The 14,601-nt window shown below is 48.1% G+C and overlaps 1 protein-coding gene across 1 annotated transcript in view; it reads left to right on the forward strand.

Moving 5' to 3' along the window:
- The window catches only part of SCAF11 (SR-related CTD associated factor 11), a 160,619-nt gene that overhangs the window by 86,288 nt on the left and 59,730 nt on the right, over nt 1–14,601 (forward strand). The window contains exon 9 of the mRNA XM_073554244.1: nt 3,109–3,204. Within this exon, the coding sequence (XP_073410345.1) occupies nt 3,109–3,204 (96 nt within the window). The remainder of the gene's footprint in view (nt 1–3,108; nt 3,205–14,601) is intronic.

The following is a 14,601-nucleotide window of genomic DNA, read 5'->3' on the forward strand; positions in this document are numbered from 1 at the left end:
TAGAAGTTAAAAACAAAAGAACACCTATAATAGGTGGCATGCATGGGTGAGAAATGACAGTAGTAAACCCCCCTTAAAGATATCACTCATAATACATAATATATAACTGCAAAATGAGGGAGGGGGGTCACCATCTGGACAGTAGTAATCATCTGACAATGATGTAGCCTTATAACAAGAGTAGTGAAAGATCACTCTATGCAGATAAGTCTTAATAGATCAAAACCAATGTTTCCAAAACTGTTAATGGCACCGTAGTGTTTACATCCTCCTGGTACCACAATATCTGTCATACATGGCTTCATACATATCCAGTTTGTGCCAACATTGATAAAAGATAAACACAGAATTGCAACAGCGATACTCATCTGTCACCTGCCACATGTCATGGGTTAATTAGCGCCTCAACGCGTTTCGCCTGTCAAGGCTCATCAGGAGGCCAGATAGTCCGATGTGATGTGTCCCAGATGATGTGTAATAATCAAATGATGCTTTACTGAATCCCCTTTTAAAACCGCCGCCATCAGCATATATGTAAACGCCCACCCACACACACTTACGTGGCGTCCTCTCATGGTTCGGGTGCGCATGTCCAGACGTCACCAGTCAGTGACAAATCAGGTGCCCACATTCGGAGCGTCTCACTGCGCTCACCAATCCCTGAGGCCCACCCCAACTTCTGGGTCATGCGCACGTCACATGTGCAGGTTTCATACCACGCATGCTCAGTAAATCCCCAGTCAAAGCCAACCTCTAGCTTCCTGGTAGCTCATATATCACATCATCGGGTGTTCCATTGCTCATGCTCCAAGCGCTGATGCCATAGCCAGTATGTCAGCGCATCCATGCTCACAGTTAGCAAGTGAGCCACCCGTTCAGAGAACATTGCGCATGCTCCGGGCTCCGTCACAATGCCCGATATGTAGTCTGCTCACGTCTAAGGATCAGAATCATATACCTGACTAGGAGTTCCAACGCACAATCGCATTCAGGAATAAAGATATATAGCAAGATATTTAGTAATAATGCAATGGGGGCAAATTAATACTTTATTTGATGATCATCCTGTAGAATATCACACTACATAAACCTCCCTAGATGAATCAATATACTATAGTGGAAGCAAGTAGGTGATGCTTTTCTTAATCATCCTATGAGGTATAACAATACTAAGATCTCCCTACATGATTGAGTATCAAGCATCTCAATCCGATTAGATAATACTATAGGCAAGCGGTAGGGGAAAACTGATGTCCATAATAATCCATAAAATAAATGGGCTTCCTAAAATAAAGAACCCAAATCTGAGGTAGCCAATAAACCCTAGAGGCCACATCCTTCAGTGGCGACTCATAAGAAACAGGCAAACGAGAGTTGCTCATTTAACCCCCTCGGCTCCAGGGACTCCATCCTGAATATCCACTCACATTCTCTCCTAAGGATCATTTTGTCTATATTTCCCCCTCTTGGGTTCACTACTATGTTGAATTTAACTTCACCAGGGTCACCTTGATGACATGACCACATATGTTTCGCGAGTGGGGTCTCCCTTTGATTTCTAATATCACCCAAATGCTCCCCCACTCTCCTCCTAAACTCCCTCTTGGTCTTCCCTATGTAGTCTTTAGGGCAGGAGCAAGTCGCCATATACACGACCCCTGTGGTTTTGCAGTTCGAGAAGTCCCGTTGATAAAAACATTTCCCCGTGCTTGAGCTCCGGAATGACTTCCCAGATCTAATAAATTTGCAAAAACTGCAGTTACAGCACTGTTTTTATAACCTGTCACTTTAGAGCAAAATAAGTTTATGTAATAACATATAAATTGTGATTTGAGGAATCTGGACCATAAGATACCAACCTGTTGCTGGAACAAGGGAGTTAAGAATCTGTGCCTCTGCACCATGCAAAGTAAAGGTCTGAGAAAGTTAACTATGCAAATTGGTCCAGAACAGATTTAAGAATTGCAAAGTTTATAGAAAGTTGCAATTCTATCTCCTTTTAAAGGTCGGCATAAAAATTGAAGACCCCTCTCCTGATTAGCAAGATTTATCAAACCTTATTCATCACTTTAATTAAAACTAAAAATGGCATTGCAACCATAAGCAAAACTGGCTGCAAATTCCCCCCCACAGCTGTAAGAAAAAGTCCTACTGAGAGCTGGAAGAGTCGGGAAGAAGTTCCACAGACGATCTCTTATCAAGCTGAGGTTGAAGGTTTATTCGGAGATACACAGCAAGACAGATACAGAATAACAGAGGAGTTGGAATATGCGGGCAAAAACAGGAATTCAGACAGGCAGAGATTTGCTAGGAGGTCTGGCGATGGTAAGGCTCTGTGCCCTGGCCATGGTGAGGCACAGTGGCATGATGGCGATGGAATGGCCCCGATCGACAGTAACAGGGGCTTCTTATACATTATCAGAACAAAGAAAGCTGCATTTTGCCGCAGAGGGCGTTAACATTATAATTCTAAGGCGTTTTCATGGTAATCTACAGAAACGTGGTTTAGAACAGAGAATATAATGACATAATACGAAGATATTAATTAACATTTCTTCAAGCAACACTAAAACCCATAAGTCATTGGTATCTATGGCTACTGTCCTAAAATCTTATCATTGTCTCCAGTCTAGGTCCCTAAATTCTTACATCCTGACATTTTAACTACTCTACTCTTCGCTACCACACTATCACGTATAAGCATACTGACCATATATTTGGTAACCTGTGACCCTATTGATTGATCCAATCTTCCTCTACGCACATCGGCTGAGGTTGCTAGGAGACATGATCTCATTTTCCATCCTCCATTTAATACATTTTATCAGCTCTTTTGTAAAAGTTGAATCTTCTCTAACTTTCAACAAAATGGCTGCTAGAGACAACATGGCCGCTCAGTATATTATGACTGACCATTCTCTTACAACAGCTGCTTAGTTTTAGCAATTATTGAGGGTCTCTTCTAGAAGACACACATAGATCACAACGTCTGACCTCTGTTTAAACTGTGTAAAATGACTGTGACCTTTTACTTGTGGAAATAATTCATGTCATGGCCCTCTTGCATTTATAAGTTGATGGTGATTACTCAATATAAATTTGTTTCAGGACAGAACAAGAGGAAAGTGAAGTATGTTTGATACGGCGTAAGAGAGAAGCACTGAAGCACTTGAGGATTCCATTTGGTGCTGATGGAATGCAAAGGTAAGAGATCTACCATTTGTAAATATAGATCTTTTTATATGTTGCTATGTTTGCACAATTAATAGTGTTTTCTTTAATACAAAAAAAAAAAAAAAAAATTCTGCTTCCGTAACTTGTATTTCTGAAGCTTTATGTATTGACGTTTTCGTGTGTAAAGAAACAATATATTTTTTATTTCACTCCAGGTTATATAAAGAGTAACTGTATTATTTTTATTTTTTCTTCAATAGTTCAAATGAAAATAAGCCACTTTGTAATATAGTTTTTCAGAAAAATGTGCTTCTTTCTCCTCCTGGATTGATCTTTTACTTTTATTGATTTAAGCAAACCACTAACATGTGAAAATCTTTTCCAATGCAAAGGTGTCCTTTACCTTATAATGCCGTTTCAGCAGGGTGTCTGCCATATGTTACAGCTGACAACTCCTGCAGATAGATGGAGCACATCTCTTTAGCCAACACCAAAATGGCATGGTCTATGAGCTGTCAGTTCTCCTCACCGTGCTTTCACTATAGAGGATGGAGTTAAAACCATAACATGGCCTGTGCCAGTGACCTGACAGCCTCTACTTTGGCTATATAAGGGTCAGCAGCTGGAGTGTCTACTAAAGAGATGTTTTTGAAGGCAAGAAAACCTTCACTGTTCAAAATTCTAGCCATAGTATTGTGTAACTGCATATTGTGTTTGTTTTACACGTGTCCTCTTGATTTTTTTTTTTTTTTTTTTTTTAAATTTTACTAATAAGAGACTTTGGTCCTCCTAAAAGATGTATTTTCTTAAATTTAAACATGAATGACCTATTTTTATATTGGATAATTGTACAGTGTATGTTCATCCACCAAAGAAGTTGCAAACAGCTGGTACAATATTGATGACTTATCTATATCATAGGTCATCAATATCAGAAGCCTGGAAAATGTAGTTTAAACGAAGCCTGCTAAGCATGCATTTACACTGTCTGACTTATAATGAAGTAGCCTTCCTAAGAATTCTCTCTTCCCAGTAATCAACCAATGTAAACAGGTCATTGGGTGACATGATTCAAAAGTGCTGACTATAATGACAACCATTGTGGTCAGAAAAATCTTTTAAAGTAAACCTGTCAGCAGTTTTGGCCGATATAAGCTTTGGCCACCGCCTTTCAGGGCTTATCTACAGCATTCTATAATTATAATGCTGTAGATAAGCCCCTGATCCGATCTGCATAAGAAGATTAAGTTTTATTATACTCACCCAGGGGGGGCGGTCCGGTCCAATGGGTGTCGCGGGTCCGGCGCCTGCCATCTTGTGATGTCGCCCTCCTGCTTGCTTCATCGCTCCCCGGCATCGTGCTCCTGTGCAGGCGTACTTCTCTACCCTGTTGAGGGCAGAGCCAAGTACTGCAGTGCACACCCGCTGGGAAAGGTCAAAGAGACCCAGTTCCTGCGCACTGCAGTACTTTGCTCTGCCCTCAACAGGGCAGATAAGTATGCCTGCACAGGAGTGTGATGCCGGGGAGCAATGAAACAAGCAAGAGGGCGGCATCGCAAGAAGATGGGAGGCGCCGGACCATGACCTGAGACTCCCATCGGACAACACCGGACCGCCCTCCGCCCCCCCCCCACCAGGTGACTATAATAAAGCTTATTTTTCATATCTTGAAAGTCTGATCAGAGGCTTATCTACAGCTGTGACATCGGCGGCTATGCCCGCCGATGCCCCTCCAGCGGCAGCGCGCGCTGCAGCGTCCCCTTACCTGCGCGCCCCCGTCCGGGCGCGCGCCCGTCGCACGTTCGCCCTCACTGCGGCTCCTGGCACCCGCCCCCTGCCACGCGCACGCCCCCTCCCGCTCTCTCTCACCAGCGGTGGGTGGCGCTGAGGGGCTGGACTGGGGGACGCACTTCCGGGGGTTAGTATATTTCAGGCGTCCTCGCTGTTAGGAGGACGCCTGATGATTGTGTAGCTTCTGCACCCTCTGGCCACTACAGTTCTCCTGTAGCTCTTCCGTCCTCTGCCTTGTCCTCCTCCAGGACCACCAGGCTCTGCCTCCCTGCCGTCCTCGGCCTCGTCTCCCTCGCCCTCCCCAGTCTGTCCAGGCGCTGCTTCCTTGCTATCCTCTGTGCCCCTTCCCTCTGTCTCCAGCCAGCCCTGGCCTGTCCTCTTGCCATTCCCCGTATTGTGTTTTCCTCTGTGCCTCCGGTCCCTGCTCGTATCTCAGCCCTCTGTCTTCCGAGCCCCTTATGTCCGTGGAGCCGTCCCTCTTGGTTCCGGCTGTCGCGCCTCCGTCCTCTGTGGTCCTGCCCCAAACGAACCCTGTATAGGGGTCGGTCTTCACCTGGCGTGCTCGGCCCAGGGGCTCCGGATCCGCGATCCAGAGGGTCCACTCTCTGACGTAGTTTTACCTAAAACATTACAGTATCATCAGGCCATGGACCCCGCCGGTGCCGCGGCTGCCACTCAAAAGGAACTGCTTTTCTTAAGAGAGAATCAGACCCGAATTATGTCATTCATGAAGTCCATGGACACCCGGCTCTCCGCCCTGCAAACCGCTGACCCTGCGCATGCACCTCTCTTAGTCAGCCTCCAGCAGGAGCTCGCACAGCAGCGCGATGCGCAATCTCACATTTTGGGGTATATGGCGTCCGTGGATGATCGGCTGCTTTCTTTGCAGTCCTCTGCGGCCGCTTCTACCCAAGCCCGGGACGCCGTCTCTTTCCCACCTCCCCGTCTTGGTAAGCCGCCTAGGTACTGTGGGGACCCAAAGTTGTGTAGGGGATTTTTAAACCAGTGCAGACTGCACTTTGATCTTCTGCCCCAACAATACCCCACGGACCGTGCTAAGGTGGCCTTTATAGTGTCCCATCTAGAGGGAGAGGCGTTGGCTTGGGTGAATCCGTTGTGGGAGAGGGATGACCCGGTGGTGACTAATATCCAGAGTTTTTTGGAAACATTCCGTAAGGTGTTTGATGAACCCGGACGCCTTGCTTCCTCTACAGAGGCCCTTTTTAACCTCTGCCAGGGGTCCCTTACGGTAGGGCAATACGCCATCCGTTTCCGGACCTTGTCCTCGGAGCTGGGGTGGAATAATGAAGCCCTGGTCGGTGCCTTTTGGAGAGGTCTTTCTAGTAAAATCAAGGATGAGTTGGCCGGGCGAGACCCCCCAACCACCCTGGAAGATCTCATCTCTCTGGCTACTCGTATTGACCTGCGTTTTCAGGAACGCGCTAGAGAGTCAGCCAGGGAGAAGAGGCCCTTTAGATTATACCAAGCTCCCATTCCGCGCGCTGTTGCTCTCCCTAGTAACACTGCTCCCGAGCCTATGCAGGTGGATCGCATCAAGCTGTCCGAACAACGGCGTAAGGAGAGGATGACTAAGGGACTCTGTTTATATTGTGGAGGGGCCAATCACTTCGTACGCACGTGTCCTGAGAGACTGAGAAACGCATCCGCCTAGGCCAGGTAGGAGAGGGCCCCCTAGGTGATCAGACCCCCTCTCTTCCACTTACTCTTTCAGCTCTGCTTATTACAGGTCGGGGGCGTGGCTCCGTGGAGGCGTATGTGGACTCGGGCGCAGCAGGCAACTTCATCCGCCAGGAAGAGGTTGACAAACTCCAGATTCCCGTGGTCGTCTTAAGTAATCCCCGAGCAATCACCTCCGTCGATGGCAAACCTCTGCCTTGGCTCCTCACCACGGTTACCACTGAAGTAAAACTACAAATTGGCGCACTTCACTCCGAGAAGATTGCCTTTTATGTCCTGCCTCAACTATCCCACACCATTCTCTTGGGACTACCTTGGCTTAGGCGGCATGAGCCAGTTGTCGACTGGCGTTCCGGGGAGATCTTGCGCTGGGGGCACACCTGCCATGCAAGCTGTTTGCGTACCCTTGTTCGTTCCCATTCTCAGCCTAGGCCAACGGATCTCCCGGGCCTTCCTGTTCCATACCACGCCTACGCTGATGTTTTCTGCAAGAGGGAAGCGGACTCCCAGCCCCCGCACCGGTCCTATGACTGCCCTATCGACCTGATTCCCGGAGCGGTTCCTCCCAGAGGTAGAACGTACCCTCTTTCTCCTGCCGAGACCTCTGCCATGACGGAATATATTCATGAAAACCTGTCCAAGGGGTTTATCCGGAAGTCCTCCTCTCCTGCGGGCGCAGGTTTTTTCTTCGTCCGGAAGAAAGACGGATCACTGCGGCCTTGTATTGATTACCGGGGCCTAAACAATATCACCGTTAAAAATCGTTACCCCCTTCCGTTGATTCCGGAGCTCTTTGACCGGCTGAGAGGAGCTCGGATCTTCACGAAGTTAGATCTGCGGGGAGCCTACAATTTGGTCCGGATCCGTGCTGGGGATGAGTGGAAAACGGCCTTCAATACCCGTGACGGGCATTATGAATACTTAGTCATGCCATTCGGCCTTTGCAATGCCCCCGCTGTGTTTCAAGAATTTATCAACGAGGTGTTCCGGGATCTACTCTATTCCTGTGTGGTCATCTATCTAGACGACATTCTCGTTTTCTCGCCCGATCTGTCCTCCCATCGCAAGAGCGTACGCTTGGTCTTGCATCGCCTTCGAGAGAACCAACTCTACGCCAAGATTGAGAAATGCCTGTTTGAGCAGACGTCACTGCCCTTCTTGGGATATGTCGTCACCGATTCCGGTCTGAAGATGGATCCCGAAAAACTCAGTGCGGTACTCAAGTGGCCCCGTCCAGTGGGGATAAAGGCCATCCAGCGGTTCCTTGGGTTCGCAAATTATTACCGTCAATTCGTGCCTCATTTTTCTACGGTTACCAAACCCATCACGGCCTTGACCCGTAAGGGAACGAAGCCCAACAGCTGGTCCCCTGAAGCTGAAAACGCCTTCCTGGCTCTGAAACATTCTTTTGCATCAGCACCCATTTTGCATCGGCCTGTGACCAGCAGGCCCTTCGTCCTAGAGGTGGATGCCTCCTCCACTGGAGCGGGGGCGGTCCTGTCCCAGCAGGCTTCATCCGGATGGCTGGCCCCTTGCGGCTTCTTTTCTAAAGCCTTTTCGCCTGCGGAGTGCAACTACTCCATTGGAGACCGAGAATTACTTGCCATTAAGATGGCCTTGGCTGAATGGCGGTATTTACTCGAGGGGGCTGTACATCCCTTCACCATCCTCACGGACCACAAGAACCTGGCTTACCTGCAGTCTGCCCAAAGACTCAATGCCCGGCAAGCCAGGTGGGCCCTGTATTTCTCCCGCTTTGACTTTCAACTTCACTTTCGACCTGGTAATAGGAACATCAAGGCCGATGCCCTTTCCAGGTCGTTACAGTCATCGGAGAGGGATGAAGTCCCATCCTATATTATCGAGCCTACTAAGATGATCACTGTGGCCCCTGTGAATTTTGCTATTCCTCCGCCTGGTAAAACTTTCGTCCCTCAAGGCAGACGTACAGAGGTGTTGCGCTGGGGGCATTCCTCCAAAATTGCTGGACACGTTGGGACTAAGAAGACTCTCTTGCTGCTTTCCCGGTATTACTGGTGGCCCACACTTCGCCAGGATGTGATGGACTATGTAGCCTCGTGCACAATCTGTGCCCAGAACAAGGTGGCTAGGACTTTGCCCGCGGGTATTCTTCACCCATTGCCAGTTCCTGAGGCCCCCTGGCAGCAGATCGCCATGGATTTTGTGACTGATTTACCCCGCTCAGCTGGATGTACCACCATCTTAGTCGTAGCAGATCGTTTTTCCAAGATGGCCCACTTCGTTCCCTTACCGGGACTGCCGTCCGCCCCGAAGTTGGCCGAGATCTTCATCCACCAGATCTTCATGCTGCATGGTCTTCCTCAGCGGATTGTGTCGGATCGGGGGGTCCAGTTCACCTCCTGCTTCTGGAGGGCTCTCTGCCGGCTTATGGGTACATCTCTCGACTTCTCCTCCGCATACCATCCTCAGACCAACGGGCAAGTGGAGCGAATTAATCAGGTGTTAACCACCTTCCTACGTCACTTCTCCAACGCCCATCAGGACAATTGGGTCGCGCTCCTACCTTGGGCTGAAATCTCGCACAATAACCATCCCAGCGAATCTACCGCCAAGTCACCATTTTTTGTCGTAACCGGTCAAAACCCAGGTATTCCACGTCTACGGGAGTGCCCGCAGCTGATTCTCTCGCAAAGGAATTCTCGCAGATTTGGAGAGAGACCAGGGAGGCGCTCAAGGGTGCCAACAACCGAATCAAGAAACATGCAGACAAAAGACGAAAGGACGTGCCTCCGTACCATCCAGGTGACAAAGTCTGGCTTTCAACTCGACATATCCGTCTGAGAGTTCCCTCTTACAAGTTGAGTCCTCGGTACATTGGGCCGTTTGAAGTGATTGGACGCATTAATGAAGTGGCTTATAAACTGAGGTTGCCTGCTTCGCTCCGGGTTCCCAACGCTTTCCATGTCTCGCTCTTGAAACCCGTAGTCCTGAATCGGTTCCAACCAGTTTCCATTGTCCCTCCTTCACCTGTTATCTCGGACAACGTCTTCGAGGTCAAGGACATCTTGGCTATGAAAAGAGTCAGGGGTAAGACCCTTTTTCTTATCGATTGGGAGGGTTTTGGTCCCGAGGAAAGGTCCTGGGAGCCTCGAGAAAATATCAACGCTCCCCGGATTCTGAAAAATTTTTTGGCCAATCTCAGTAGGGGAGGACGTAAGGAGAGGGGTACTGTGACATCGGCGGCTATGCCCGCCGATGCCCCTCCAGCGGCAGCGCGCGCCGCAGCGTCCCCTTACCTGCGCGCCCCCGTCCGGGCGCGCGCCCGTCGCACGGTCGCCCTCACTGCGGCTCCTGGCACCCGCCCCCTGCCACGCGCACGCCCCCTCCCGCTCTCTGTCACCAGCGGTGGGCGGCGCTGAGTGGCTGGACTGGGGGACGCACTTCCGGGGGTTAGTATATTTCAGGCGTCCTCGCTGTTAGGAGGACGCCTGATGATTGTGTAGCTTCTGCACCCTCTGGCCACTACAGTTCTCCTGTAGCTCTTCCGTCCTCTGCCTTGTCCTCCTCCAGGACCACCAGGCTCTGCCTCCCTGCCGTCCTCGGCCTCGTCTCCCTCGCCCTCCCCAGTCTGTCCAGGCGCTGCTTCCTTGCTATCCTCTGTGCCCCTTCCCTCTGTCTCCAGTCAGCCCTGGCCTGTCCTCTTGCCATTCCCCGTATTGTGTTTTCCTCTGTGCCTCCGGTCCCTGCTCGTATCTCAGCCCTCTGTCTTCCGAGCCCCTTATGTCCGTGGAGCCGTCCCTCTTGGTTCCGGCTGTCGCGCCTCCGTCCTCTGTGGTCCTGCCCCAAACGATCCCTGTATAGGGGTCGGTCTTCACCTGGCGTGCTCGGCCCAGGGGCTCCGGATCCGCGATCCAGAGGGTCCACTCTCTGACGTAGTTTTACCTAAAACATTACAACAGCATTATAGTTATAGAATGATGTAGATAAGCCCTGAAAGGCAGTGGCCACATCTTTTATCTTATATCGGCCAAAACTGCTGACAGGTTCCCTTTAAGTGTCAAGCTTTTCTTTGCAAGTGGGGTCGGCCATTCTAAGCAGGCTTGTATGTAGTGTAGCCAATAAGCGGTCAGTTACTGCCATTGGTTGACCAGTCTAAATGAGCCTTAAAGGGAACCGGTCAGCAGGATTGTGCACAGTAACCTACAGACAGTGTCAGGTCGGCGTTGTTATACTAAATAAAATGATACCTGCAGCCAAACTCTGATTTATGATGCTCATGGTTTGTACAGCATGAACGGAGTGACAAGTTCAGTTTAAAGACAATCTGTCACCAAATTTTTGCTATCCCTTGTGAGCAACATGATGTAGGGGCAGAAACCCTAATTCTAGTGATGTCACTTTCTGGGCTGCTTGCTGTAGTTTTGATAAATTAGTGATTATCACTAACAGGACTAGTGTACCTGCGGCAGCACTGTTTCTTTTTTGTTTTTTTTTTCTTTTTCTGCACTGTACATGAGCAGAAATCTTAGAACCAATTGACATAAGTATAACCACATAAAGTAGAGATTCTTAATCAAATGCAATATAAATCTTTAAGAATTTAAGATTAAAAAAATACCATGGGTACACACAAAGGGGCGACAAACAGCAGGACATGTGCATATACACTAAGGCTACTTTCACACATCAGGTTTTCGGCGTCAGGCGCGATCCGGCGTCGTGCCGGAATGCCGGATCCGGCAAATGTTTTGTAAAACCTGATGTGCCGGATCCGGTTTTCTGCCGGATCCGTCTTGTTCTTGACAGACAAAACCGGATCCGTCTCATCCGGTTCATCCGTTTTTCTATCCGTTTTTCGACGGATTACGCCGGATCCGGTTTTTAAAGTTGACCCTTGTGGCCTTCCGAACGGGATTGGCTACTGGAAAACTATATATAGCATGTTCCTACAGCCCTTCTTTGACAGGTTGTAGTGGGCAGAGCTACTGAGCATGCTCAGACCAAAAAAACCGGATCCGGCCACCGGATCCGGCTTTCGCCGGATCAGGCGCATTGCGGCGCTCATAGGCTTTTTCGCCGGAGACAAAAAACGTTACAGTAGCCGTTTTTTCCAGACGCCGGATCGCGACACATTGCCGGATCCGGCGAAAACCGGATGAAACGCATGGCCATCCGGCGCGATCCGGCGCAAATGCAAGTCAATGGGGGGGAAACCGGATCCGGCATTGCATTTCGCCGGATCCGGTTTCTGTCAAAAGCGCCGGATCGTGCCTGACGGCGAAAACCTGATGTGTGAAAGAGGCCTTAGACATTTATTCACAAGGTAATCCATACAAAGTGCATAGTGCAGATAATGAATACATGGTAATTAATAATTATATTTGTATTTAATATTTAAAGACTACATGGATGTTTTCATTTGATAAGCACTGCACCAATAGGTGGAATTACATTTTGCAAATACGTAGGAGTAGCAGCAAAGCTCAGTGTAATTATATATACATTCATGTGTCTGTGAGATAATAGTGTAGTATAAGGCTGGTTTCACACTTGCGTTTTTTTGCGCTGCTTTTTAGCGCAAAAAAAGTATGCGGTTTTCCCCCTATACTTTAACATTGGTGCGCATATGTGCGCATACATATGCGCACATACGCGTTTGTATGCGCATGCGTTTTTTTGCAGTGTGCGCTCGGGTGCGCAAAATGCATCCTGTTGCATTTTTTGTGCGTCCGACTTACCCCCAAAAAAACGCATGCGCACGCAATGCGGTTTTTTTTTTTTACAGCAAAACACCCATTAAAGTCTATGGGTGCGCATACTTGCACATTGTAATGCGCACGTATGCGCAAGAAAAGCATGCGTTTTTAAAAAAAATGCACCAAAAAACGCACACAAGCGCATGATGCGTTTTTTTCCATGCGTTTGTGTGCACAAAAAACGCGCAGCGAAAAAACGCAAGTGTGAAAGTAGCCTAACAATAAGATGGTAAGTATTGAGTATGACCTGAATTCATCTCCTCCTGTAAGCTGAGCTACTTATATTGCTACAATGTATCTTTACAAAGGTGCTGGTATTAGCATACATGCATCTCATCGGCTAAAGTGGCTACACCCAGCTGAAGAGGTGGTGTGGCTCTTATCTCAAAACATGTATACTGGCTCAGACTCCATTTCACAAAAGAGGAGATGCACATAGAATAACCACAATGGAGTTAAGATAAATAACTCCTGCTCTCACAATTCCCTTCTCTTGTGGCAGTGGGTGGCTGTTCCAGCCAAAGTGCATGCCTACAGATACCCCCAGATACATTCTCTTCTCCTAAATGAAGAAACCGGCCTTCCTAAATTGCTTTTCCGGATCGGCCTATCTGTCACCCCATCGGATGGACACACGCGTCACAACGATCAAGGAAATTATACGGGTGCCACATTCATATGCTGGTCAGAGCTAGCATCCAACAGTTGGTCATAGTAGATATCCACATTTTTATTCACTGTAACAATGGGGATTAGCGGTTCAAGTCCTGCTGTTACTTGATCTCTGGCTTTGAACTCATCTGGTACTCATCTAGGAACTCCAGTAGCATTGATGTACACATGAGTCGAAAGAAGTGGAAATGCTGGTGTCACACTTGTGTCTCCTTTTTTTTTTCATTGCATATTCATGGTGCTTGTCTGTATTCGGAGTCACAATCTGGAGTGGCAGTACAGGATAAAAATCTCTATTTCCACGCCTCCACCACAAGTCAGCCCTAGTTACCGTCTGATCCACGAGGGCATGGCCTCTTACCAAGTTGGTGGTGGTGGGACTGCAGTATAAGGAACCTAAATGCTTTAGGTCAATAGTACCATTTAAACTCTGGGGTATTCCTGGGATAGGGGCCAGCTACATTGACCTTTTTACATGTTTAGGGTTTATGGGGGATTCAACTGCTGGATCAGACTACACTCTGAAGTATTTTCTCCTTCTGTAGCAGAAAATAGCTGAATTAAGCAGTAGAAAGCAATGGGGTTTGTTGTCTGGTTGCTTATAGGGAAGGGCACTGTGCCTAAATGAAGTCTAGCTAGGGCACAGACTATACAATTAGTCTTTTTCATGGCGAATGCAGAGTATTTTACCCATTCTAAGCAATAATTTGGTCTTAGTATCCCGTTTCCACAGATCATTTAGTCTCATAGATTAGGGGCACTAGGAATGAATCTTTGGAAATATCTGGTTGCGCTAGGTCGGTCCCTGATATCTTTAAGGTAAGTGTTCTAATTTATCAGCGCACCCCAGGATATTTATGCCAGACTTACAAGTAAGACTGGACCCTACTGCATAACATTTGGACAGGTGTTCAGGTTGTAACAGTTATTCTAGTAAGTCAGCTTCTACCATTGCTGTCTTTCTTTTCTCGGGCTACGAAAGGGTTGTAGTCCCAGTCTTCCACCATAATCCAGAACTCGCAATCTGACCCATAGCCACTATTGGCGATGGTGACACACACATACTTTTGGGTGGAGTCTATAGGTGTCCCCATGCTGCAACTCCACCCTAGGGCAGGGAACCATGTTGCACAGGTCTAATTTATAACTGTCTACAAGGTCTGAGGTAATAAACCATAAAGTGGTAACTAATTTCCCATTCTTTCTCTCTTGGGACATAGCCCTTGATGAGCCCCCATTTATCAAGACAAAAAGAATAAGGCAAAGGGTGTGCTTCCACATAATTTGGTGGCTTTCTTGGGCTCTGCTATTTTCTTGCTGTGTGGGGCATGTATACAGTTGGGCTTTCCCTCAAACTTTACGACCGTCTCAGTTGTCGGGCTCAAAGGCTCTTCTGATGTGTCTTAACCACCACCCAATCTCCAGGCGGCAAGGAGTGGCTCCCTTCCACAGAATCTGGTTATGGAAGAGAAGAATAAACTCTAGTATATGTTAGACAAGCATTTTGGAAGGGAAATAACCTAAGAAA

This window comes from Dendrobates tinctorius, unplaced genomic scaffold (assembly GCF_039654945.1).
Source record: "Dendrobates tinctorius isolate UK_male_01 unplaced genomic scaffold, ASM3965494v1 ptg000209l, whole genome shotgun sequence".
Lineage (NCBI taxonomy): Eukaryota > Metazoa > Chordata > Amphibia > Anura > Dendrobatidae > Dendrobates > Dendrobates tinctorius.